We start from the raw sequence: 23748 nt of genomic DNA, 5'->3' as shown, positions 1-23748 counted from the left end.
TAACCAAATACAAGTTTTAGTCATTTTGCACCATAGTGAGAACTATTAGCGTGTTCCAGTGATATAAGGTGCAATAGGGTGTAATGATCAACAAGGGTATATGTGAAAATGGTATGTATAGTACTATAGGATGTAATGATCAGCGATAACGATGTGATAATCACCCTGGTGGTTGATTAAGAAGTATAGTGGACAAGGTGTAGCTGGTTTGAGAAAGAAATATATGTACGATTTCATCCTTAATTTCATTGATGTTATTAGTGCTCCATTAAAATATATTTTTAGGGTTAAAGATTACATAAGTACTCCAAAATTCTCAATAGCCTTCAAAGATAGTTTCTTGATTTTTTTTGTTTGATTTGCAATTTTATTTTACTATGTTATATAGGCTTGAGCTATTTTTTTGTAGAACAATAAGACAACTCAATATAGTGGTTTTGTAATTACAAGTTTTGTTGTTTGTACGTTGTATTTTGTATTTAACTTATTAATTTATGTTTTCAATGTGCACTCATCCATTCGAAATTGTAAATAATAAATAAAATTAATATATGATAAAATAAATTCAAAACATACTTAATAGAAATTTAGCCTTTTGTAGATATGCTTTGCTTTACAATACATTATTGAGCTTGTATTCTATGTATTAAGTTGTATTCTATCTATTACGGATATCAATCCAGTTAAGATATACATGAATAATATGTTTACAAAAAACATAAACATAACAACAACAATAATTAGGGCAGAAACCCAAAAAAAATAATAATAATAATAAATCCCATGATCTTATTGAATTGTTTTTTTTTTTTGGTATTGTTTATTAAAAAATAGGATCAATTTTTCTCTCTCTTTTTTTCCCACAGATATCAATCCAGTTAAGATATACATGAATAATATGTTTACAAAAAACATAAACATAACAACAACAATAATTAGGGCAGAAACTCAAAAAAATAATAATAATAATAACAAATCCCATGATCTTATTGAATTGTAATTTTTTTTTTGTTGGTATTGCTTATTAAAAAAATAGGATCAATTTTTCTCTCTCTTTTTTTCCCACAGTGGAGGGTCTCTAATTTGAATTTAAAATATCACAAAAAAAAGAAAAAAAAAGGTTTTACATACCACTAAATGAGAAAAGTAAAGATTGTGAGAATTACTAATATAAGTTAGTATTAATTAACCCAAAAAATAAAAAGAAAGATACATAAGCATTAACAAACATGGCAAGGCTTCATAATCATCAATCTTTGTTTTATAAAGGTTTTAAAGAAAAACTTTTATCAACTAGAACAGTGATAAAGGCAAAGGTGAGTTGAAAAGCATCCTATGGTTGGAAGAGAATCCTAAAAGAGACAAAGATGTTATCAAAAGGGGCAAAACTTATCGCACACACTTTGTTGTACACACATTTACACACACATAGAATGTAACTTGAAGCTACGATTTCCAAGAAGAGCATCTTATTTAATTGGGAATGGCAAATCAGTGTGAACATAGTTCAATAGTTGACTTCCTTTGAAATCTCATCCACGTGTCACTTCTACCGTCTTACACACCATCAAAGGAAAGCTAAGGTTAGTTCTTTGATTGATTCAATTTCTAGGTGTGGGTTGGATGAAAAAATTGATGCCACCTTTCTACATTTTGAAGCTACAATGATTAAACAAATACCACTAAACCTTAGTCGGCAAAAGGATGTCTTGATTTGGGCATTAACCCAAAGCGGTGATTACTAAATGAAGAGGGTACAAATTTCTGTGAAACAGAGAGCCAATATTCATGTATAAAAATTAAGAAGTTCTTTCTAAAAAGAAAGTGAATTAAACTCTAATTATCGGGTCCAACCTCTTGGATTACTTATTTTTAATGAATAAAGGACTTTATTGAAGAAGAAAAGAAAACTGCACAAAAGGGTCGGCCTCCTTTACAATCACACCTTTAACAGTAGAACTACCAAAATAAAATTGACTGTGGGACCATTTAGCTAGTTCATGGGCCGCTGAATTCATTTCAAGATAGACCCAGCTAAAGGATACAGAACTAAGAACAACATATGTAGAGCTAACAGCAGATACAGAACCAAGACCAACCTCTTGGATGTCAACAATATGACTCTCCCCCTTATACATGAATTGATAGCATTTAACCCATGGTATGATTGGTGTCGTGGCCATGCCTAATGAGTTCACTATTATATACCTTTTTTTGTGTGGGGGCAAATTAGAAATATTTATCTAACAGGCAAAACCCCTCTTTAAATTACAATGCTTCTAGGATGTGCTTCTTATGGCTTGAGGCACGGTACAACTGAGAAGAAAACTTCACTTTTTGTTGGGATTTATTGACAAACCAGACATGTACTTGAACTCTTCAAGGCTTACTTTCACTAATTTAATTGAGGATTATTCAGTAGCAGTGAATATTAAAAGATCATCTGTAAGCTTAGGTGAGTTAACTTCAAATCCTTGCAATAAAGGTGAAACTTGAATTGGCTACTCTTCTGAACCTTGTTTTGCATTGTTCTAGTGAAGACCTCCAGGACAATGACAAAGAGAAAGGGGAAAGTGCCCCCCCACCTGTTTAAGGCCTTTGCCTCCCTTGAAATAGCCAATCATGCTCCCATTTAAGCCAATTAAATAGCTTGTGTTTGTGATGCGCTTCCTCACTTAGATAACAAAATTAATTGGGTAGGCAGCAGCTATCAAATACATCAGGATAAATAGTCACAAAGTGACAAAAAACATAAGCCTTCCTCAAATCAGCTTTGATGGCACATCTACTAAGGGAATTATTCTCATAATAACCCATTACAAGTTCGTAGGCTAGCAACACATTTTTTGAGATGTTTCTTCCTTTTATAAAAGCTGTTTGATTAGAGCTTACTGAGAAACCCAAGCAACCTTTAAGTCTATAGAAGGATTTTAGTAATACATTTGTAGACAACATTACAGCATTCAATTAGTCTAAAGTCAGCCATTGTTGAGGGATTTGGGACCTTAGGAACAAAGGCAATAGGGGTTGAGTTTACCTCAAAGAGAAGCTTTCTAGAATTGACAATAGGATGTAATGACAGCCACGGCATCAGGTTTGAGAGTCTGCTAGATCTGCTTGAAAATTTTTGCAATGAAGCCATCTGGTCCAGAGGCTTTGTCAGCTCCCGTGAAGAATAGAGCCTACACAATTTCATAGTCAGTAGCCTCTGCTTATAGCCATTAACTCTGATTCTCAGTGATATAGCATTTCGAGTTCCAAGTAGTCCTTGGTAGAAATCCACTACTAACCGCTTAATTTGCTCTGCATCCTCCAATCTTTTTCTTTTATTATCCTGCAAAACTTTGACACAATTCTTTGATTGCTTAATTTTAAGAAGGTGATGAAAATATGGAATTGTTTGGATCACCCGAATTAAGCCATTTGTTCCCAGTGGATGTCATACTACATATAAGCTTATTGTCACCTTTTGTCAATTACAATAGTTCTCAAAATTACCATTATCTAGGTGATATATGTATACCGTATTATTTACTTACCATAGTAACAATAACTTTCCTTTTCTTCTTTTTTTCCCCCTCATTGATATTTACTACTTATGGTAGGTGATATCTAATCCTAAAATTAAAAAAATAAATAAAAATATTCTTTTTGGCCCCCTAAAATAAAAATTTTAACTCTTTAATCCTAAATTTTTTTAAAACACAGTTGAAATAAGCTTGAATTTAATCATTTTAGCGTTACTTTCACAATAATTTTACAATAAAGGTTAAATGGCAAGTTGTAACTAATTTTTATCTAGACACACAACTGACATCACTTTTTTACATATCTTTAGGAACTTATCATCTAGATTTTGTTGTGGAAGTGTTGTGTCATTTTTAAAATTGATCATTCATTAAAATAATTAATTAATTAATTAAAATTCTTTCTGGACTTTGGCTTACTTTGCCATTGACAGAGAAATGAAACTATTTTTTCTTGCACTTTCCTTCTTCTTTAGCAAAAAATTACACCACTTTTAACAACAACAAAAAAAAGTAAAGAATTACACCACTTGTACAACCAACCGATCTATATCTACATCTATGATTTTTTCTTCATTTTCTCTATCTCTCTTTCTCTCTTCTCTGTTTTCTTTCTTTCTAATCAAGTAGTTTGATAAGTACAGATTTCCAAGTCCAAGAAATCTTTTTGTACTTGCTCTATTTCCAAGAGAATAAGCACGTGTATAAAAAGTCATATACTTCAAAAGCAAAAACTTATATCAGTTATTATTTTTTTATTAGTTTCATGTTTGCTCTCAACCCTACTTTTAGGTGTGTTACTATTTTTCTTTATCATATATTTTTATTTATTTGATATTACATATAAATATAATAAATTATTATTAATTTGACAAAAATGTATGTTCAGTTATTTAATTATATTTATTTATGTATTCAATGATTGTTGTCTTGCCGATCTTTAAACTATTAATAATTTTTTTAGACTATTGTAAAATATAGTTGTATTGTATACTAAATTGTGTTTAGAATACTATTTTAGATTAATGTATTGAATATGAAAGTTGTATATACAGGAAAAAAACATCATTTTTTTTACACCCCCAACAACAAATTCCTAATTCCAACACTTAGAACCCCTAGAAAAAAAATCTTGGAGCTGCCACTGATTGCAGCATATGAAAAATTAAAGATTAGGAAATACTAGATATATGGCCCTAAAGCTCAATGTGAGCAGCGCATATGAAAAGGTTAAGGGAGTTGTGGATAAAATGGGTTTCAATGAAAAGTGGTGGCTCTTATGAGAGAACGCATTACTTCTATATAATATTCAATTTTGGTCAATAGGCAACCACGATGTTTTATAAAACCAACAAGAGGAATCCATCAAGAGACTCCCTCTCTTCCTATTTGTTCTTATTGTGCATGGAAAGGTTGCATGGGCTTATTAGTAAAACTGATACAGATGGTGACATAAAGGGTGTATCAATTAGTCGTTAGGGCCCTAGATTGACTAACTCTTTTTTTTTTTTAAAGATGATAGTCTACTATTTTACAGGGCTACCCCAAGTGATTGTTGAAAAATTGAAAACATTCTTTCTTCATATGAAATAGCCTCAAGAGATCAAATAAATCAAGAGAAGACTACTCTGTTTTAATAGTTCAACCCCTAACAAAAAGGAAAATGTTAATTAAAAATTTATTAGGAGTTCCAAATATAAAACAATTTGAGAGGCATTTAGGTCTTCCATCTCATGTGGGAAGGAATAAAAGGGAGAGATTCACAAATATAAAAGAATGAGTTTAGAGAAAGTTGCAAGGATGGGAAGAGAAGATCCTGTCACAAGTGAGGAGAGAGGTTTTAATAAAATCTGTTGTGCAAGCAATTCCAACTTTCACAATGAGTTCTTTTAAAGTCCCATTTAGCCTTTGTCAATATTTTAAAGGATTAATCCTAAAATTTTGGTGGGGCAACGTGGTGAGAGGAGAAAAACTCATTGAGTGAAGTGGGAAAATATTTACAAATCTAAGATGCTTGGTGGTATGGGGTTCAGAGTTTGTCAATGTTCAGTGAGGCTCTTTTAGCAAATCAAACATGGCGCCTACTTTCTAATCAGCAATTCTTGTTTTATAGAGTTTTAAATGAAAAAAATTTCCCAAATGGAACAGTAATGTAGGCAAAACAAGTCAAAAGGATCCTATGCTTAGAGGAGCGTTCTTAGAAGTAGGGAGATTATCAAAAGAGGAACATCTTGGCAAACTGGGAATGACAAATTAGTCCGCACATGGTCCATGGTAGCTGGCTCCCTTTGAAATCTCATCCAAAGGGAAACTAAGGTCATTTTTTTGATTGATTTGGTTTCTTGGTGCTGGTTGGTTGAAAAATTTGATGCCACCTTTTTTATATTTTGAAACTACAATGATAAAACAAATGCCACTAAGCCTTATTTGGCAAAAGGATTCTTGGTTTGGCCATTAACCCAAAGTTTTGATTACTTGATGAAGAGGGTACAAGTTTTTGCAGGAGAAAAGAGAAAGCCAATATTCTTGAATAAAAATTAAGAATTTCTTAAAAATAAAAGTATATATATATATATGTATATAATTTGAAGCACAATATTTATTGTTTCTACTTTTATATTGAGCCACATTAGCAATCACATCATCCACATATTTCAAACCATTTCTCTCTTATTTTTGGACAAAATTTAGCTACAAAATTAATAGTAGCCTAAGGCTACAACTTTACTTTATAAAATAAACATTATTACATATTTTGAAAATCTAACCATTAAATTGCAAGTTCTTTATGCTCTTAATACATATGTAAAATTTTGTATTAATCGAATATTATTTACTATATGATTTATAAATAATTTTAAACTATAAAAACTTGCAATTTAAACAATTTATTGATGACATAACTATTGGTCTTTAATTTTCTAGAAATTTTTCAAGCATGGAGGATATAAAAAGAAAATGTAGTTCAATGATGGATTTATCAAAATTCACCTCCAATAGAAAGATATTGAGTAATGTTATAACTTAAAGCTATAACCAATTTTGTAGCTAAACTTTTCCCTTATTTTTTTACCCTTTCTTTTTTATTAATTTTTTACTTTACTGTTACATTTCCTCTAACCGTTCTCCCTCACTTTAACATTTTCATCTATTTACTGCTCTCAACCTTAATGCCACTCTTGCTCTATCCATTTGACTTCATTTTATTTTGGTTCTTCTTATCTTCATTCTCTTACTATAAATTTTTTATTTTCTCTTGCACTCTATACATATTTTCCCCACACCAAAAATGTTATCTCTCTCTCTCTCTCTCTCTCATAACTTTTGTTTGATTAATACTTAGTTATTTGGGAAGTTAAAATTTGAATTTATATCCTAATACAATCTTTGCTATGTATTTACATGTGCCTGTCAACAATTTGAGTAATATCAGTTGTAATTTTGTGATGAGTTTGATTATCATGATAATCTCTTTTAAGATGTTGAGAATTTGGAATAATATATTTGAAACTTGTAAAGATTATTTTATTTTATTTTATTTTTTTTGAGAATGTGAAACTTGAAGAGTTTATTTGTATAGCAAAGAAAAAAGAAAAATATAATGCACTATAACATAATTTAGAAAAATATGGACCACTTCAAAAATGAATAATATCAATAAAACATATAAAAAATAATAAAATGATATATTTGTACAAATGGATAGATGGAAAATAATTTTAGAAATTTTTTTTATTTTTTATTATCTTCCACAAACTTTAAAGAATAAATTATATATTATACCACAATTATAGAATAATTATCTATTTCAACGCATCACATAGATCTGTGACTACTAAACATAGATAATAATAAAAACATAAACATAACAACAACAATAATAAGGGCAAAAACTCAACATTTTTTCTCTTCTCATCCTATTTGCTTATATATATGTTACATTTTTTTTTTTGGTATTGCTTATTAAAAAATAAGGTTTTATTATTATTTTTTTTTACTCAATGGAGGATCTCTAATTTAAATTTAAAATATTAAAAAATATATTTTAATTACCACTAACAAGAAAAGTAAAGTTTGTGAGAATCAGTAATATAAATTATTACCAATTAAAATAGATATATAGATCTCAAACCAACTAGACCTCATCCCCTAAGCTAGATTCTTCTAAATGCTCGACCCGTATCTATTGTGTGTGTGTATATATATATATATATATATATCTGAACCATGGAATTAACATATACATATTCTCTTTATCAACCAAATTGGAGATTCAAGCATCCAAAATATTGTTGCATACGTGTACCTTGTAACATTGGAATGCGCTAATATTTATTAACCATAAAGGAAATTCGGGCATTTAATTCACTAACATACCAAGTACCACAAATTACTTTGTACCTCTAGAATATGCTAATATTTTTAGCTCTTTAAGTTTTAAATATATTATTCAAAATTCTCAACCTCTTAAAAGAAATTTTCACGATAATCAAAAACTCATCACAAAATTACACTTGATATTATTCAAATTGTTAATAGACACATGTAAATGCATAGTGAAGATTGTATTATGATATGTTATTTGGTTAATGAAGAAGGTATGTATATAATAATTCAATGATTCAAATATGGGTCAGACATCTAAAAAAATCTACTTTAAGGGGGTAAGTCCATTTAGTTTGAGAGAAAAATATATGTAGGATGTCATCCATAATTTCATTGACATTACTATTGCTCCATAATTTCTAGGAATAGAAATTACATAAGTACTCCAAAATTCTCAATAACCTTCAATGACAACTTCTTGATTGTTTTTATTTGATTTTCTATTTTATTTTTCTATGTTATATAGGCTTGAGTTATATTGTTTTGTAGAACAATAAAACTACTCTATATGGTGGTCTTGCAATTAAAAGTTTTGCTAATTTATGTACTTTGTATTTAACTTGTTAATTTATGTCTTCATCATCCATTCATCCAATCAAAATTGTAAATAAATAAACAAACATTAATATATGAGAATATAAAATTCAAAATAAACTTAGTAGATCTTCATCCTTTTTGTAGATGTGATTTTCTTAATAATACATTACTAAGCTTGCTCTATGTATTAAATTATATTATATCTATTAAGGATATCATTTCATTTATGCTACACATAAATATAAATAATAAACAAAACATAAACATAACAAGAATAATAAGGGCAAAAATCAAAACACAATCTCATGATCCTATTAACTTATACAAATGTTATGTTTTTTTTTTAATTAAAAAATATGGTCAAATTTTTAATTATATTTTATGTCCTTGATGGAGGGCTTCTAATTTAAATTTTAAAATATCACAAAAATAAACTTTTTACATACCACTAAATATCACAAAATGCAAATTACTAAATATGAATTAGTATCAACTAATTCCAAAAAAAAAAAAAAAAAAAAAACATAGAAGCATTAACAAACATGGTGAGGCTACTTAAAAATCAACAATCCCTGTTTAGTAGAACTTTTAAAGAAAAATTTTTCTCAAATATAACGGTGATGGAGGCAAAGAAAGATGAGTTCAAAAGCATCCTATGCTTAGAGGAGCATTCTAAATGAGGCAAAAATGTTATCAAAGGGGAAAAACTTATTCACACACTTTGTTGTACACACATTTATTTAGGAATGACAAATTAGTCTGTATAAGCTATCTATATTTGTTATTTGAAAGTGGTTTAAATTTTGTATTTTATTTCTTAAAGAAACATAATGTATTTTACATTCAATTATTATATAAGATGGAATATTTTGTAAACAATGTAATGTGTTGTTGAAATTTGTTCTAGTACTCTTTACAAACAATTCATTCTCCATACGTCTTGAATGACCTAAAAAAGAAATCAAATTAATATAACTAAATTCATCATCTATATTAGAAAAATAAAATAAAATACTTAAATAACATAAGAAAAATGTAATTATATCAAGAACTTACTTGCATTGCGCTGAGAATGTGACATAATTGTCAATGAACAAAGTGGACCGAAATTAAGCAAATGAACCGAAATAGACCAAACTAGACCGAATAGACCAAAATAAACTATAAACCAAACTGGATAGAAATGAAGCAAAGTAGACTGAATGAACAAAAGTGGACCAAATGAACCAAAGTAGACTGAAATGGACCATAGTAAACCAAATAGACTGAAATGGACTGTAATAGACTAAATGGACCAAAATGGACTAAAGCGGACCAAAATAGACCAAAAATGGACCAAATAGACAAAAATAAACCTAGTTGGACAAAGATAAACCAAAATAGGCTGAAATAGACTGAAGTTGACCAAAATGCTATGATGATGTAGGTCAATTGAAGCGTGATAATAATAGATGTAAGGTTGAATTTTATCAACCATCTTGTTGGTTTTATTCCGTGCCAAATTTGCTTGTATTTTAGCAATTAGTAACCCTGTATTTAGGTGGGAATCATGTAAGGGTAGTGTGTGAGAGATTGTGAAGAAATGCTCAAGATTGTGCAAAGAAACAGGGACTCGCAACTGGATCTCGTGGGTGGCTCGCAGCTTGCAAGGCACCAGAAAGTTGCACACGTGCCAAGCATGCCAGAAGCTGAAGAGTTGTGCCAACAGTTGCACTACAGGACAAAAGTCCCGGGCTGGCCAGGCCATTAGCTCACAGCTTGAACTTGCGACTCAATCCAGTCGTGAGGTCAAGTCACCAGAACACCTTGTTTGGAAAAAACTGACTTTTCACATTCCTTCTCACCCTACTATATATATACCCTTATACTCATGATATTGAGAGAGCTTCTAGAGAGAATTTTGAGAGAAAAAACCTAAAGAAAAACAAGATTGATTCATCCACAATCTTTACATAGAGACTCTTCAAATTCCTTTACTCTCTTCCTCTCTATTGTCAAATCTTTGAGAGGTACATTACCAAAACATTTTCTCACCATACCCATATCTGTGAGGAGGCCATTTGGTGTTTGGGAAGCAGTTAAGAATGGACCAATTTCATATTGGTAGATGCTATGGTCAAATAGCGGAATTCGGCAAGCTAAAGAAGAAATAGGTTCAACGTAACCTCGTTGGAGTAGGAGCTTGGAGGGCTTAGGTACATTGGGTAGATTAGGCTTGGAATGTCTTCTGTTGTTCATGTATTCCAACTCCATTCTTTAGTGAATTGTTTACTGCTTGGAGGGCGACGAAGAGGTTTTACGCCGAGGGTTTCGGTTTCCTCTTCAATAACACATCAAGTGTTGTCCTTGTGTTTGCATCTCTCTTCCCTTAATCTTTTCCATTTAATTTCTGCTGTAGATGTGATTTTATTTGGTTTAGATTGTTCATCAATTCTGTTTTAAGCTTATATTTATATTCCGCATATTAATTGTTTGACATTAAGCTTGAATTGGTAATTTGTAATTTAAAGGTCTAAACATTCATAGTGTTTTATACACTAATTGAACTTTCAATAGATACTACACTTCAAAAACATATACATAAATGAGCATAGCCAAGAGCCTTATAACTCAACTGACACCACTCAATATATCTAACAAAGATGCTCATGATTTGAATCTCTCTTCCTAACTATCAAATTAAAAAGATATATTAATTATTTATTTATTTAATTTAATAATAAAAAATAATAATAATAATAATAAAAAAAAAAAAACAAACAAACAAACAAACAAAAACACAAATATGAGCGTGCATGATCACTCAAAAACAAATGGTAAAAATTCCTTCGACTACAAGAGCACTCTCCATGGCTGATTTTTCCATGTGGACTCAATAGAAATGCTTTTTTTTTTTTTTTTCCTGAAATTGGACGAAGGCCAAAAAATATAGGAGGTTTTTACTCAATGTGACCTTTACAATGACTTATTAGCTGCCTGGGCTCTCTGTAAGTTCATTTCCACTGTATACACATTTGGCTTATCTTTACTAAAAACCATTATAATAATGAAGGTCAATGATCTTGCGTAAGCCTTTACCTGCTTCTTTATCCAATTAAAAAAAAAAAACATAATCATGTAAACACATGGACCTGAGATCCCAAATGGGGGCTCAATCTTATCCATTTCCTTGTCAGCTTCCTCAACCACATATAAAAAGACCAAATAAAAAAAATTTGTTGACTGACCAATATGATGAAGATGATTGGAAGAAATTTCTCATACGAGCTCAATAATTAAGGCTTCACGGTCTAATAGAAAGCCAACTGAGAGAGAGGAATGGAGGAGAAGAAAGGTGAAGTTGTCCTGTTTAGAACATGGGCCAGCCCAGTCTGCACTAGAGTTGAGATAGCCCTCAAACTAAAAGGCATATCCTATGAGTATGCGGAGGAAGATTTGACAAACAAAAGTGAGTTGTTCCTTAGCCTCAATCCAGTCCATAAGAAAGTACCTGTGCTTGTTCATAATGGGAAATCCATTGCTGAGTCCCTCGTTATCCTTGAATACATAGAAGAGTGCTGGAATACCACCCCAAAACTATTGCCTGAGGATCCTTACCAAAGGGCAAAACTACGCTTTTGGGCCAACTATTATGATCAAAAGGTGTGTTCTCTCTCTCTCAACTCTAGTGCTCTAATACGCTAAACCTGATATGAACACGAGATATGTTCAAAATCAAGCAAGTATTGATCTTGAATCCTGTCCAGTGCACTAAAACATTGGACAGAAGCGCTTTGACTCTTGGTTAATGATGTGCATGAAATATATATGATAAAATACTCTCATATTTGCATTTTTTACCATATTTTTATGCTATCTTGTGATTGATTATATATTATCTTTGTTTAATAGGTGATAAGGGTTTTACATGCAACGTGGAGCTAAGTCAATCGCTAACCCAACTTGAAGGACGTGGAGGGCATGAAGTAAAGAAAAGAAAAGCAACACGAGCTAAGCAAGTAGAAAGAAAATTAAAGAAAGGAGGTTCAGGCCTATTGATTCAAAGCCAACATGAAAAGAATAAGGACCTGGAGACATGTGGAGCACAAGAAAAAGAAATTAAAAAAATAACAATAGAAGTGCTTTCATGGGTCAAAGAGATATACAGTAGGCTTGGGGTTTTAATTGCTCTTTGTTAACTTGGGCTTCTCTTTTGGGCTAGTCTTTGGTTTCGACTAGGCACAACTTGAAGTGTAGTGTGTGGCTTACAATCCTAGTTTCACTTGTATTAGGAATTTTCATAGAGTCAGGCGGCTTCTCTTTTGAAGTGCGTGTCTTTGTGTGATATAAATAGAGAGCAAAACAGAAAAAATAAGTGACTGAACATATAGAGGCTGCGGCTAGGACTGGTGCGTAGGAGCAGAACGTGTTTTTTTTGTCTATGGCTGTTCTCTAGCACTGTGACTATTTCTTTCTCAATTCTATTTGTTTAGTTTAATGATTAGTATTTTATTTTTATGTTTTCTTTCAATTACTATGAGTAGCTAAATTTATAATTAGGGTTGAGGATGAAACCTTGTTAAGGATTATCAGTTATATTTATGTGATTTGATTTTTCCCACAATAATTGTTCTTTAATGATTTAAATTGTTCTTGCTTCATATCAATTGATTAAGATGCGATTCTAGATATGAGTTCAATCATATTTTTCTCATGATTTAGGATTTGTCTTAATTAATTGAATGCTTGGTTTATTAATTCTTGATTATAAAATTGGATATCACTTGTGATTTGTTTGGCTACGGATACAATTGATGATTTGATTTTATACTTAAGAAGCGAAGAAGAACATGCTTTTGATTTTTAAAATAAGGATTTTAATGATGATATTTTCCATGATAGCAAGATTGATTTCTAGATTATCATGTAGTGAGTTGGGAAAAATTAATGATCATAAATATATGCTAATATGACTTACAAGGCGGATTCCAAAACCTTAATTCCTTTCTCTTGATTGTTTACATCTTTTTATTACTTTATATATTTTTCTTAGTTTAACTATTTGCTTAATTTTATTAATTGCTTAGTTTACTTTATTGTAACCAACCAATTTTTATTTAAACTAGATTAGGATTAATTTGGTTAAGGTTTAATTAATTTTCCTACATTCATACAAGTCTCTGTGGGTTCGACCTCGTTCTTGTCCAACTATACTTCGGTACGGTTCGTACACTTGCGAGTATTTTAAAATTTCACAACAGTTAACTAATTCAATAAAAATTGAATTAAATTTAAAACAAAAACAAAAACAAAAACAAAAAATTGTATCCCCCTATTTGTTGATTTGCTACTGCCAATTATGTAGCTTTTGTGTTCAAACACTAATAAAAGCATTTTGTGTCATCAGATTGTGCCAAGCTTCTACATCATCATCGGGTCCAAAGACAAGGAGAGAGAGAAAGCCATTGAAGACTTGACCCAATTGCTTAAGGTGTTTGAAGAAGGTATTGAAAAGGATTTTCCAGGGCAGTCTCCATTCTTCAATGGCGAGATCCTAGGTTATCTTGGTATCGTTGTTGGCTCACATGCATGCAACTACCAAGCTGTTGATGAGGCCATTGGTGTGGTACTCATATCAGAAAAGAATCCAGAGTTTCTCTCATGGATCAATGCTCTGAAGAACTGCCCTCTGATGACGGAGACACTACCACCTCATGACAAATTGGTTGCCAAGTTGAGTGCTAGACTTAAGTCTACTTAAGTTTAATATTGAAGATGGTTGCACCTTTTAATTGTTTGGAATAAATCCTTGTCTCTTAGCCAAATAAAAAAAATTAAGTGTAAGCAGAACTATGATGCTACTATTTGGTTTCTATAAAGGGTTGCTTATGTGTTTTGTTTCTACTGCATGTTCACTTCTTAACACTAGATTTGGCTCAAATGTAAACTAGAGCAAATGAAAAAAGTTGGCTAAAATGCCTTTTACACTTAAATTCGTGGTTGCTTCTAAATCCACAGAGTTTGATGTATGTTTAATTGGAAGAAAACAACCTAGCTGACCAATATGGTAGGTGATATCTAATAAGGATAGTTAACTAATTGTAAGTTTAACTGAAAGAAAACAACCTAGGTGACCATTATATAGGTAATACTTAATAAGGAAAGTTAACTAGTTGTTAGATAATTTCTCATCACAACACTAGAAGATTGAAGATGAGACATGGAACTGTGTGGAAGGGTTCAAGCAAGCCCATGTATATTATCAAAATATGTTGGACACGTACTTGGAGCCTTTGTTTTAAGTCAAGTATAAACCGGATGCAAGCCCACTCCAAGACATTGCAGTTCGAGTTTAATCATGGATAACTTTCAATTGTTAGCCCAGTTAAGGTGTAAGCCCCTTTTTTTTTTTCTTTTTCATTTTTAGCTAATGTAATCCCCTCAATCATTGTCCTACAAAAACTAGGTAATTATGAAAAGATATCATAGTCTGAACTTTTCAAAATATGTTGGGCATGTACTTGGAGCCTTTGTTTTAAGTCAAGTATAACCTGGATGCAAGCCCACTCCAAGACATTACAGTTTGAGGTTAATCATGGATAACTTTGGATTGTTAGCCCAGTTAAGGTGTAAGCCCAGATTTTTTTTTTTTTTCTTTTTTGTTTTTAGCGAGTGTAATCCCCTCAATCCTTGTCCTACACAAACTAGGTAATTATAAAAAAGATATCATGGTCTAAACTGTTCAAAAGAGACTCGGCTTAGATGCACTGGACCTATTGGGTTGATAACATATGGCTAAAAATGGACACATTTCACTATTGTGATAGGTCCAATGTAATTGAACATTAGACTCAAGTTTTGCCCATCAAATAATAAACTAAAATCTAAGATCTCATGGATTACATAAACCTAAAAACCATTTTATCAATCATTTAATAATATGAGCATATAACAATCTTCTTTTGCTCTTTCTTAATTTCTTGTCACCCAAGATGACGAAGGCTACTATGCCACATTTCTTATCCCATATTTGACTATTAAAATCTAGAACTAAGGTTCCGTTTGGATTGAGCTTATTTTTGCTGAAACTGAAAATATTGTAGCAAAATAATCTTTAAATGTGTGAATAGTGCCATGGGACCCATTTTTAATGAAAAAGTTGCTAAAAAGTGAAATTTGTGGGTCCGTGAACAGTGCATGGATGCACTGTTCACTGTGGAAAAGTCAAAAAATGCAGGCTGAACCAAAAAAAAAAAAAAAGAGAAAACCGCAGAACAAAAACGCAGACGCCACAATAATTTGAATCCAAACGGGCGCTAAATACAAATTCTTAAGACTTCTTCTCCAAGCTTTTGTTCTAGGAACATCTCGTCCAACTCTAATAAAATTTTAAATCTTTCTATTATCACCATTGAATATAGTGCTCTCTGACCCACGAAACACCACAATACGGTGCAAAAGATCTCACAAAAGGATCTCTATAAATCAATGCCTCAAACAGCCATACATGCATTACACACCAATATTTAAGATACAAGAGAGAGAGGGAGAGAGAGAGAGATCATAATGGAGAAGCAAAATGAAGTTGCTCTGTTTGGCACATGGGCTAGCGCCTTCTGCAAGAGAGTTGAGTTAGCCCTTAAAATCAAGGGCATACCTTATGAGTACGTAGAAGAAGATCTAACAAATAAGAGTGAGTCTCTCCTCCACTACAACCCTGTCCACAAGAAGGTACCTGTACTTGTTCACAATGGCAAACCCATTTCTGAGTCACTTGTAATCCTCGAATACATAGATGAGTGCTGGAATAACACACCAAAACTACTGCCAGAGGATCCTTACCAAAGGGCTAAAGTTCGCTTTTGGGTCAACTTTGTTGATCACCAGGTGGGTAGTATCTAATTACTTATGCTATTACATTTTTTTATAAAAAAATAATAAGTAGCACTAGAGTCTATATATTTGTCATTTAAAAAAATTGTAAAATCATTTGTTTAAACTTCAATTTGTCCATATAGAAGTTTAGAACTATATATTAATAGACTTATAACAAATAGGAAATTATCAACAAAAGAAAAAATTGTATCCCACCGCATACCTAATTAATTATGATATCTTATCTAGGTATGAATATGGTGATAATAACTCTCCTTTAAAAATAAAAAAATAAAAACAAACAAACAAAAAAATAAACAAATATCTATAAAAAAAAAAAGGTAAGTGACCAAAATTTATAAATAATATATATTCCAATCATTTTCCTCTTTCAACCCTCCTCCTCTCTGTTCCCTACCTCTTCTTCTGTTCCAAACATATTCTGAATAAGAATAAAAAGTCTCAAGTCCTCCTTAAAAGAAGAAAGTATTTCACATATCAAATATATGCATCATTTTTCACATAATGTGTAGGTCCTACTCCTACACACTTGTATAACTGTGGGATTTGCACGCAATAAGAGGATAAATGCACGTATATCATTACTCTGAAGGAGCCTAGCTTGTATAAATTCAACTATTATTTATTGAAAAATTGGGCTGTCTTTATGATTTTAAGTAAATGCTAATTACATTCATGCATCCTGTCAGCAGATTATGGCAAGACTCTTACCCATCATCATGTCTAGAGGCGAAGAGAGAGAGAAAGCAATCAAAGAATTCAACGAGTTGCTAAAGGTGTCTGAAGAAGGAATCATAAGGATTTTCCAGAAGAACTTCCTTTCTTTGAACGCAAGACCTTGGGATATCTTGATATTGTTGTGGGCGCACATTTTTGCAACTACGAAGCTTTTGTTGAGGTTGTTGCTGTGGTTTTTAGCCCTGAAAAGAACCCAGCAATTATGGCATGGTTGGAAGCTCTAAAAAGCCATCCATTGATGAAGGAAATGCTCCCACCTCATGACAAGTTGGTTGCTGAGATGAGAGGAAAGTATTTGGGCCAAACTCCTTGAGTTTGATCCTTAGGCTAAAGGAAATCCTAAATATACTAGCTACTTAAATAAAAGAATTATGAATATCATATGGTGTTTATCAAAAAATGGATATGTAAAAAAGTCACTTCTAACTGTATAATTTGTTTTTAATGAATAAAAGACTTTATTAACAGGAGAAAAAGTAAAACACTGTAGAGGAACAAGCCTCAATCTTGATAACAAACTCAAAACAGGAGGTATAGCTACTCAAATCAAAAGAGCCAAAAACATTACACTAAAGAGACCATTTAGCTAAAGTATGAGCTGCTACATTAGCTAAATTCTTGACATCAGCATTTCATTGTTCCGATATAGTTTAAGTTTTAACTATACAAGCTTCTGGTGTATTTCAATTGATAGTTTAGTAATAATGACATTTTTATTTTTTTGGAAGTACTCCATATATATCTGTCCCCCTCCCCTACTAAATACCTATATGAACTTGTGTGATCTAAAAATAAATAAACATTCCTAGTCAAGAGCACTCCATATGGTTGAGTGGAAATTGTGGAATCAGTTAATAGCTTGGACGAAGGCCTTAGTTTACTTCCACAGCATTCACATTAGATCTTGGCTCATCTTTACTACTATAACAATTGTAATGCTGAAGCCTATACATTTTTCCTGCTTCTTTATCTAATTATAAAAACTGTATAACACATGGATCCTAGATCTCTAATGGGTCAACCTCATCAATTTCCTGGTCAGTTTCCTCAACCAAATAGAAAAAACTAGTTGACCTAAAAGATAAAGATGATTCAAAGAAATTTCTCATATGAACTCTTTAAATTAAGGCTTTTCACAATCTAAAAGAAAGCCAACTGAGAGAGAGAGAGAATGGAGGAGAAGAAAGGTGAAGTTGTCCTGTTTAAAACATGGGCCAACGCATTCTGCACTAGAGTTGAGCTAGCCCTCAAACTAAAAGGCATACCCTATGAGTATGTGGAGGAAGATTTGACAAACAAAAGTGAGTTATTCCTTAGCCTCAATCCAGTCCACAAGAAAGTACCTGTGCTTGTTCACAATGGGAAATCCATTGCTGAGTCACTCATTATCCTCGAATACATAGAAGAGTGCTGGAATACCACCCCAAAACTATTGCCTGAGGATCCTTACGAAAGGGCAAAACTCCGCTTTTGGGCTAACTATTATGATCAAAAGGTGAGTTCTCTCTCTCTCAATTCTAGTGCTCCGGTGCACTAAACACAATATGAACATGACATATGTTCAAAATTAATAGTCAAGTATTGATCTTGTATCCAGTCCAGTGCACTAAAACATTGGACGAAAGCCTTGCCTCTTGGTTAATTAATTCAATAAAAATTAAATCAAATTTTAAAAAATGAAAAATTGTATCCTCCTCTTTGTTGATTTGCTATACTTAAACCAATTATGTAGCTTTTGTGTGCAAACACTAACAAAAGCATTTTGTGTCATCAGATTGTGCCAAGCTTCTACATCATCTTCGGGTCCAAAGACAAGGTGTTTGAAGAAGGTGTTTGAAGAAGGTGTCGAAAAGGATTTTCCAGGGCAGTCCCCATTCTTCAATGGGGAGATCGTAGGGTATCTTGCTGTCATTATTGGCTCACTTGCATGCAACTACCAAGCTGTTGATGAGGCCATTGGTGTGGTGCTCATATCAGAAAAGAACCAAAAGTTTCTCTCATGGGTCAATTCTTTGAAGAACTACCGTCTGTTGGAGGAGACACTACCACCTCATGACAAATTGGTAGCCAGGTTGAGTGTTTGGCTTAAGTCTACTCAATTTTAATATTGAAGCTGAAAGAAAGGGTTACCATTCATCAAGCTCTGATTGAAGATGGTTGCACCTTTTAACTGTTTGGAATAAATCCTAGTCTCTTAGCCAAATAAAAAAATTTTAGTGTAAGCAGAACTATGATGCTACTGTTTGGTTTCTATAAAGGGTTGCCTATGTGTTTTGTTTCTACTGTTTACTTCTTAAAACTAGATTTGGCTAAAATGTAAACTAGAGCAAATGAAAAAAGTTGGCTAAAATGCGTTTTACACTCCAAATTTGTGGTTGCTTCTAAATCCACAGAGTTTGATGTATGTTTAATTGGAAGAAAACAGGCTAGCTGACCAATATGATAGGTGATATCTAATAAGGAATGTTAACTAATTGTAAGTTTAACTGAAAGAAAACAACCTAGGTGACTATTATATTAATAAGGAAAGTCAACTAGTTGTTAGAAAAATTCTCATCACAACACTAAAAGATTGATGATGAGACATGGAACAGAGGAAGGGTTCAAAGCAAACCCATGTATATTATCAAAACATGTTGGGAATGTACTTGGGTCCTTTCTTTTAAGTCAAGTATAACCCAAGTGCAAGCCCACTCCAGGACATTGTAGTTTTTGAGTTTAATCATAGATAACCTCGGATTGTTAGCCCAGTTAAAGTGGAGGCCCAGAATTATTTTTTTTTTCTTTCTTTTGTTTTTAGTGAGTGGAATCCCTTCTATCATTGTCCTACACAAACTAGATAATTATATATAGGAAGATATCATGGTCCAATCAATTGGATAAGGACTTAATTTGAGTACACTAGACTGGTTGGGTTAATGATATGTGGCCAAAAGTGAACACCGGTCACCATTGTGATGGGTCCAATGCAACTGGACACTCGACTCCAGCTTTGCCCATTAAATAATAGACTAAAATCTAAGATCTTATGAATTACCTAAACCTAAAAACTATTTGATCAATCCTTTAAGGATGTAGGCCAAAAGTGTTTGTTACAAAACATGTAAGTCATTGTACATGTAACATAGTTCTTATGCTCTTTCATAATTTCTTGTCACCCACGAAGACTAAGGTTGCTATCATGCTATGCCAATTTTCTTATCCCATATTTTACTATTAAAATCTTGAACTAAGTACAAATTCTTTGACTTCTTCTCCAAGATTTTGATCAAGAAACATCTAGTCCAACTCTAATAAAATTTTAAATCTTTCCATTATCACCATTGACTAAAGTGTTCTCTGACCCACCAAACACCACAATACAGTGCAAAAGATCTCACAAAAGGAACTCCATAAATCAATGCCTCAAACAGCCATACATGCAATTCTTGAAATATGAAATTTTCAACAATGATAATGCCGAAAATCGTCAGTAAGTCACACAGTCCTCACATGCTCAAGACAACACCAGAACAACATAGAACAAGAAGACCTTAGGAGAGTACTAGTGTGATACCAACCAAAGACCCTCCAAAAGTTAAGTTAGAAAGCTTCATACAACTCTAGAGTGCCAAAGCTGGGATGAATTATGCATACTTTATTTTCTGAGGGCTTTAGATTTTTATAGTAGTGTAAAACCGACTCTATTTCTTGGGCGGAAAGATCTTTCCTTGTAGAGAAAATCCTAATAAATGTACTTATTTTACAGGATTCTTTCCATATAAGGTCCCCATTGACTAAGGGCTATCATAGGGCGCAAGGTATTCCCATTTATGGTTCCTTAGAGCTTACCTAAGCCATGTGAGTGCCATGTGGCTTTGGTGTACGTCGGCCTTAAGCCCAAGAACCCAGAATCCATCATATAGAAGGACTATCCGTCCATTATAGAGAGGGGTCCACCCGTCATGTGGTCTATCCGTCCATCACACCATTTGCTGCCTTACTCTCTACGACTCATTTATTCAGTACCATTTTATCCCCTTCAGTTGCCCCCTCACTCCATGGGTCCATCACCTACCTTAACGAACAGATCTGTGGAGTGACGGTCTAGCTCATCTCTTGAGAAGCGCATTTTTCCTGCCAGGCTAGCCTAGGGTAATAAATGTCGTAAGGGCACGTGGCACATTTTTGGTGGTTAGTCACTCGAACCAAAGCGTCCCTTCGTCTTCCATGCCGTTACCTCTATATATACATGCTTGCTTCCTTCTCATTTTTACTTTCCGCAATGAATCTCCAATCAGAGCACTTCCGTCTACCTTGCTAACTCTGCCTTCTATCTACTTGGTACAACCATTAGCCACTCCTTCCTTGCTGTCCTCTTCAACTAGTAAGTATTTTTTATGTTGAATTCCCTTGCAACTTATTTAATTTTTGTACATCCGTCATCTATGTGAACCCGTCAGAGTCTTAGGGTTTATTTGTCACGTGTAGGTGACATGTCTAGTGCATCGAGTGAGCAATCGTGTGTCCACAAAGGAGCGGGCTATGATGAGGTGTTTCCATCAAGTTAGGACAACCCTGGCACCTCAAGTGACAAAAGGAATCCGTTGGCCACCTCACCTTCCACAAGGGATGGGGATCTAGACATGGATAGGTCAGAGAGTGATTCCAATGACGGTCAAGTTGGTGCTAATCCCCCACTTAATCCGTCATAGGTCCTAATGGACTTAGGGAGTTCATCATGCTTCCGTTGTGGATAGTCAATGATTTTGTTTCTTCCATCAAACCAACACATTTTGAAACGCTTAAGGAGAAGTATCAGATACCCGTCCACATACCCATCCGTCTACCCTACAAATCCGAGAAGTGTTACTATAGAGGTGTTGATGACGTCGGGGTGTACGAGCAAATGCTGAAAGCAGGACTCAGATTCCCATTGAGTGTTCTTCATTGTTGTCTCCTTCAATACTTAGAACTGGCCATCACCCAAATCTCCCCGAATGCCTAGAGGGTTTTCCTTGGCGTGGAAGTTTTATATAGGGTGATGTTTGATAGGGCACGTCGGTTGACGGTGGAAGAGTTTTTCCATTGGTACCATCAACTGAGATCACCCAGTCTAGGGGTATGTACAGTTTCTTACCGAGGAGTCCATTACTTAAGTTAGTATGCGAGACACCAGATTCCAACAGAAACTGGAAAATTCGTTATTTTTTCATTCAATGGGACGACTAGATGTGTCATCCCGACAACTAGGAATACATGCCTGTAGACAAAACTTGGGGTATAATGCCCCCGTCTGGTAGGTGTCCATCCGTCTTAGGTTCTTTAACTTGCTCTATTTAATGTTCTAACCGTCCATTTTTGCAACTTGGGATCGTCCAGAAATCTCCCTTGAACAATGGAGTTTTTTGTAGAAGATCTTCAGGACCACTGAGCTGTCGGAGAAGACGTGGGCTAAACTGGTTACTTTAGACACACTTAACTGGTATTGTGACGGTCCTGAACCAACAGCGGCTACCCGTCGATACGACAAACAAGTTCGCAAACGTAAGTCCGCCGCCCAATACTTTGATTTCTTTTTTTTGCTTGTAAGTTACATAACTTCTTTTATCCATCCATCTATATGCAGAAATGGAGGAGAGTAAGAGGAGAGCTTACATTAAGCAGCAGGATGCTACTAAGAAAAAGTAGGAGAGAAGCATACCTCCTAAGGCGACAAGTCAGGCTAACCCGTCTACCAAGAGGAAGCCATCAGATAAGGTAGACCATTTACCGAAGAAGCTCAAGGTGGCGACGAAGGCTATCATTGAAACCGCTGCCAAGCTGCCCCCAAACATGGTCCGGGGAGGGGGAAGGGCCTGATGACAGGTGCTGACCCCGTCACAGAGAAACGCCCCATCCTCTTTTATGAGGACTCAAGGTATGCGCTCAAGCAGCTGTCGTCCATCATTCAGGACGACGACTATGAAGACTTGGGCAATCATGCCACTGAGGCCATGGGGGAGATTGGCCTTTTCAGTTTGGTACAGGTATGTTTATCCATCCCTTTTCCTCCGTCCATTACTGTTGTCTTCTTGTTTTAACATTTATTTTTGATTCTTACAGGAGGTCGTCATGATGAAAGGTCTCATGGACCGATGTATGTCCCACGAGACAGTGATTACCCATCTAAGGGAGAAGGTGGAGGCAAGAGATGCAGAACTGAGGGAGCTGACGGCCTGGAAGGACGTCCAAGTGACCATACTTGATTATACAAAGCAACTCTTGAAGGAGTTAGAGGCACAGGTTGAGGCGCTGAAGAAGATTCTCCAGGATAAGAAGGCAAAGATCTCGGAAGCAAAGCGTCACCTCCATCAGGCTAAGGAGGATGCAGTGCAAGAGTACCGTGACTCTAACACCCTCTTGAAGGAGCTTGGTGGCTCTTTTGCTGACGGTTTTGATGACTACTTCCATCAGGTCAAAGCCTCCTTCCCTGACTTGGATCTTTCTCACGTCTCTATCGACGCCCAAGCTTAGACTCTTGCCCAGCCCGTCTACTCCAAAGGAACTGACAAGCTCTTCGCCAATGAGACCAATCCCGACCCTCAAGGTGATGGGGGTGTTGTTCAGGCTAACCAGGAAAAATCCGTGGAGGATGCTACCCGTCACCTTGAAGGGGATCAAACCATAGAGGAGAAGGCTGAAGATACCCCTGCCACCCAGTCGT

At 34.0% G+C, this 23748-nt stretch overlaps 1 protein-coding gene and 2 pseudogenes across 1 annotated transcript; all 3 read left to right on the top strand.

Moving 5' to 3' along the window:
- The first annotated feature begins 11668 nt into the window (after positions 1-11668).
- Positions 11669-14397, top strand: LOC115979415 (glutathione S-transferase U10-like). The gene is made up of 2 exons (XM_031101447.1): positions 11669-12092; positions 13837-14397. Exons 1-2 carry the CDS (start codon positions 11769-11771, stop codon positions 14188-14190), a joined length of 678 nt encoding a protein of 225 aa, XP_030957307.1. The 5' UTR covers positions 11669-11768; the 3' UTR covers positions 14191-14397.
- Positions 14398-15995: 1598 nt separating this feature from the next.
- On the top strand, positions 15996-17377 carry LOC115981956 (annotated as a pseudogene).
- Positions 17378-18234: 857 nt separating this feature from the next.
- LOC115981267 lies at positions 18235-22733 on the top strand (annotated as a pseudogene).
- The last annotated feature ends 1015 nt before the right edge of the window (positions 22734-23748 follow it).

Source organism: Quercus lobata, chromosome 3 (assembly GCF_001633185.2).
Source record: "Quercus lobata isolate SW786 chromosome 3, ValleyOak3.0 Primary Assembly, whole genome shotgun sequence".
Classification (NCBI taxonomy): domain Eukaryota; kingdom Viridiplantae; phylum Streptophyta; class Magnoliopsida; order Fagales; family Fagaceae; genus Quercus; species Quercus lobata.
This window is presented reverse-complemented; position numbering and strand designations above follow the sequence as displayed.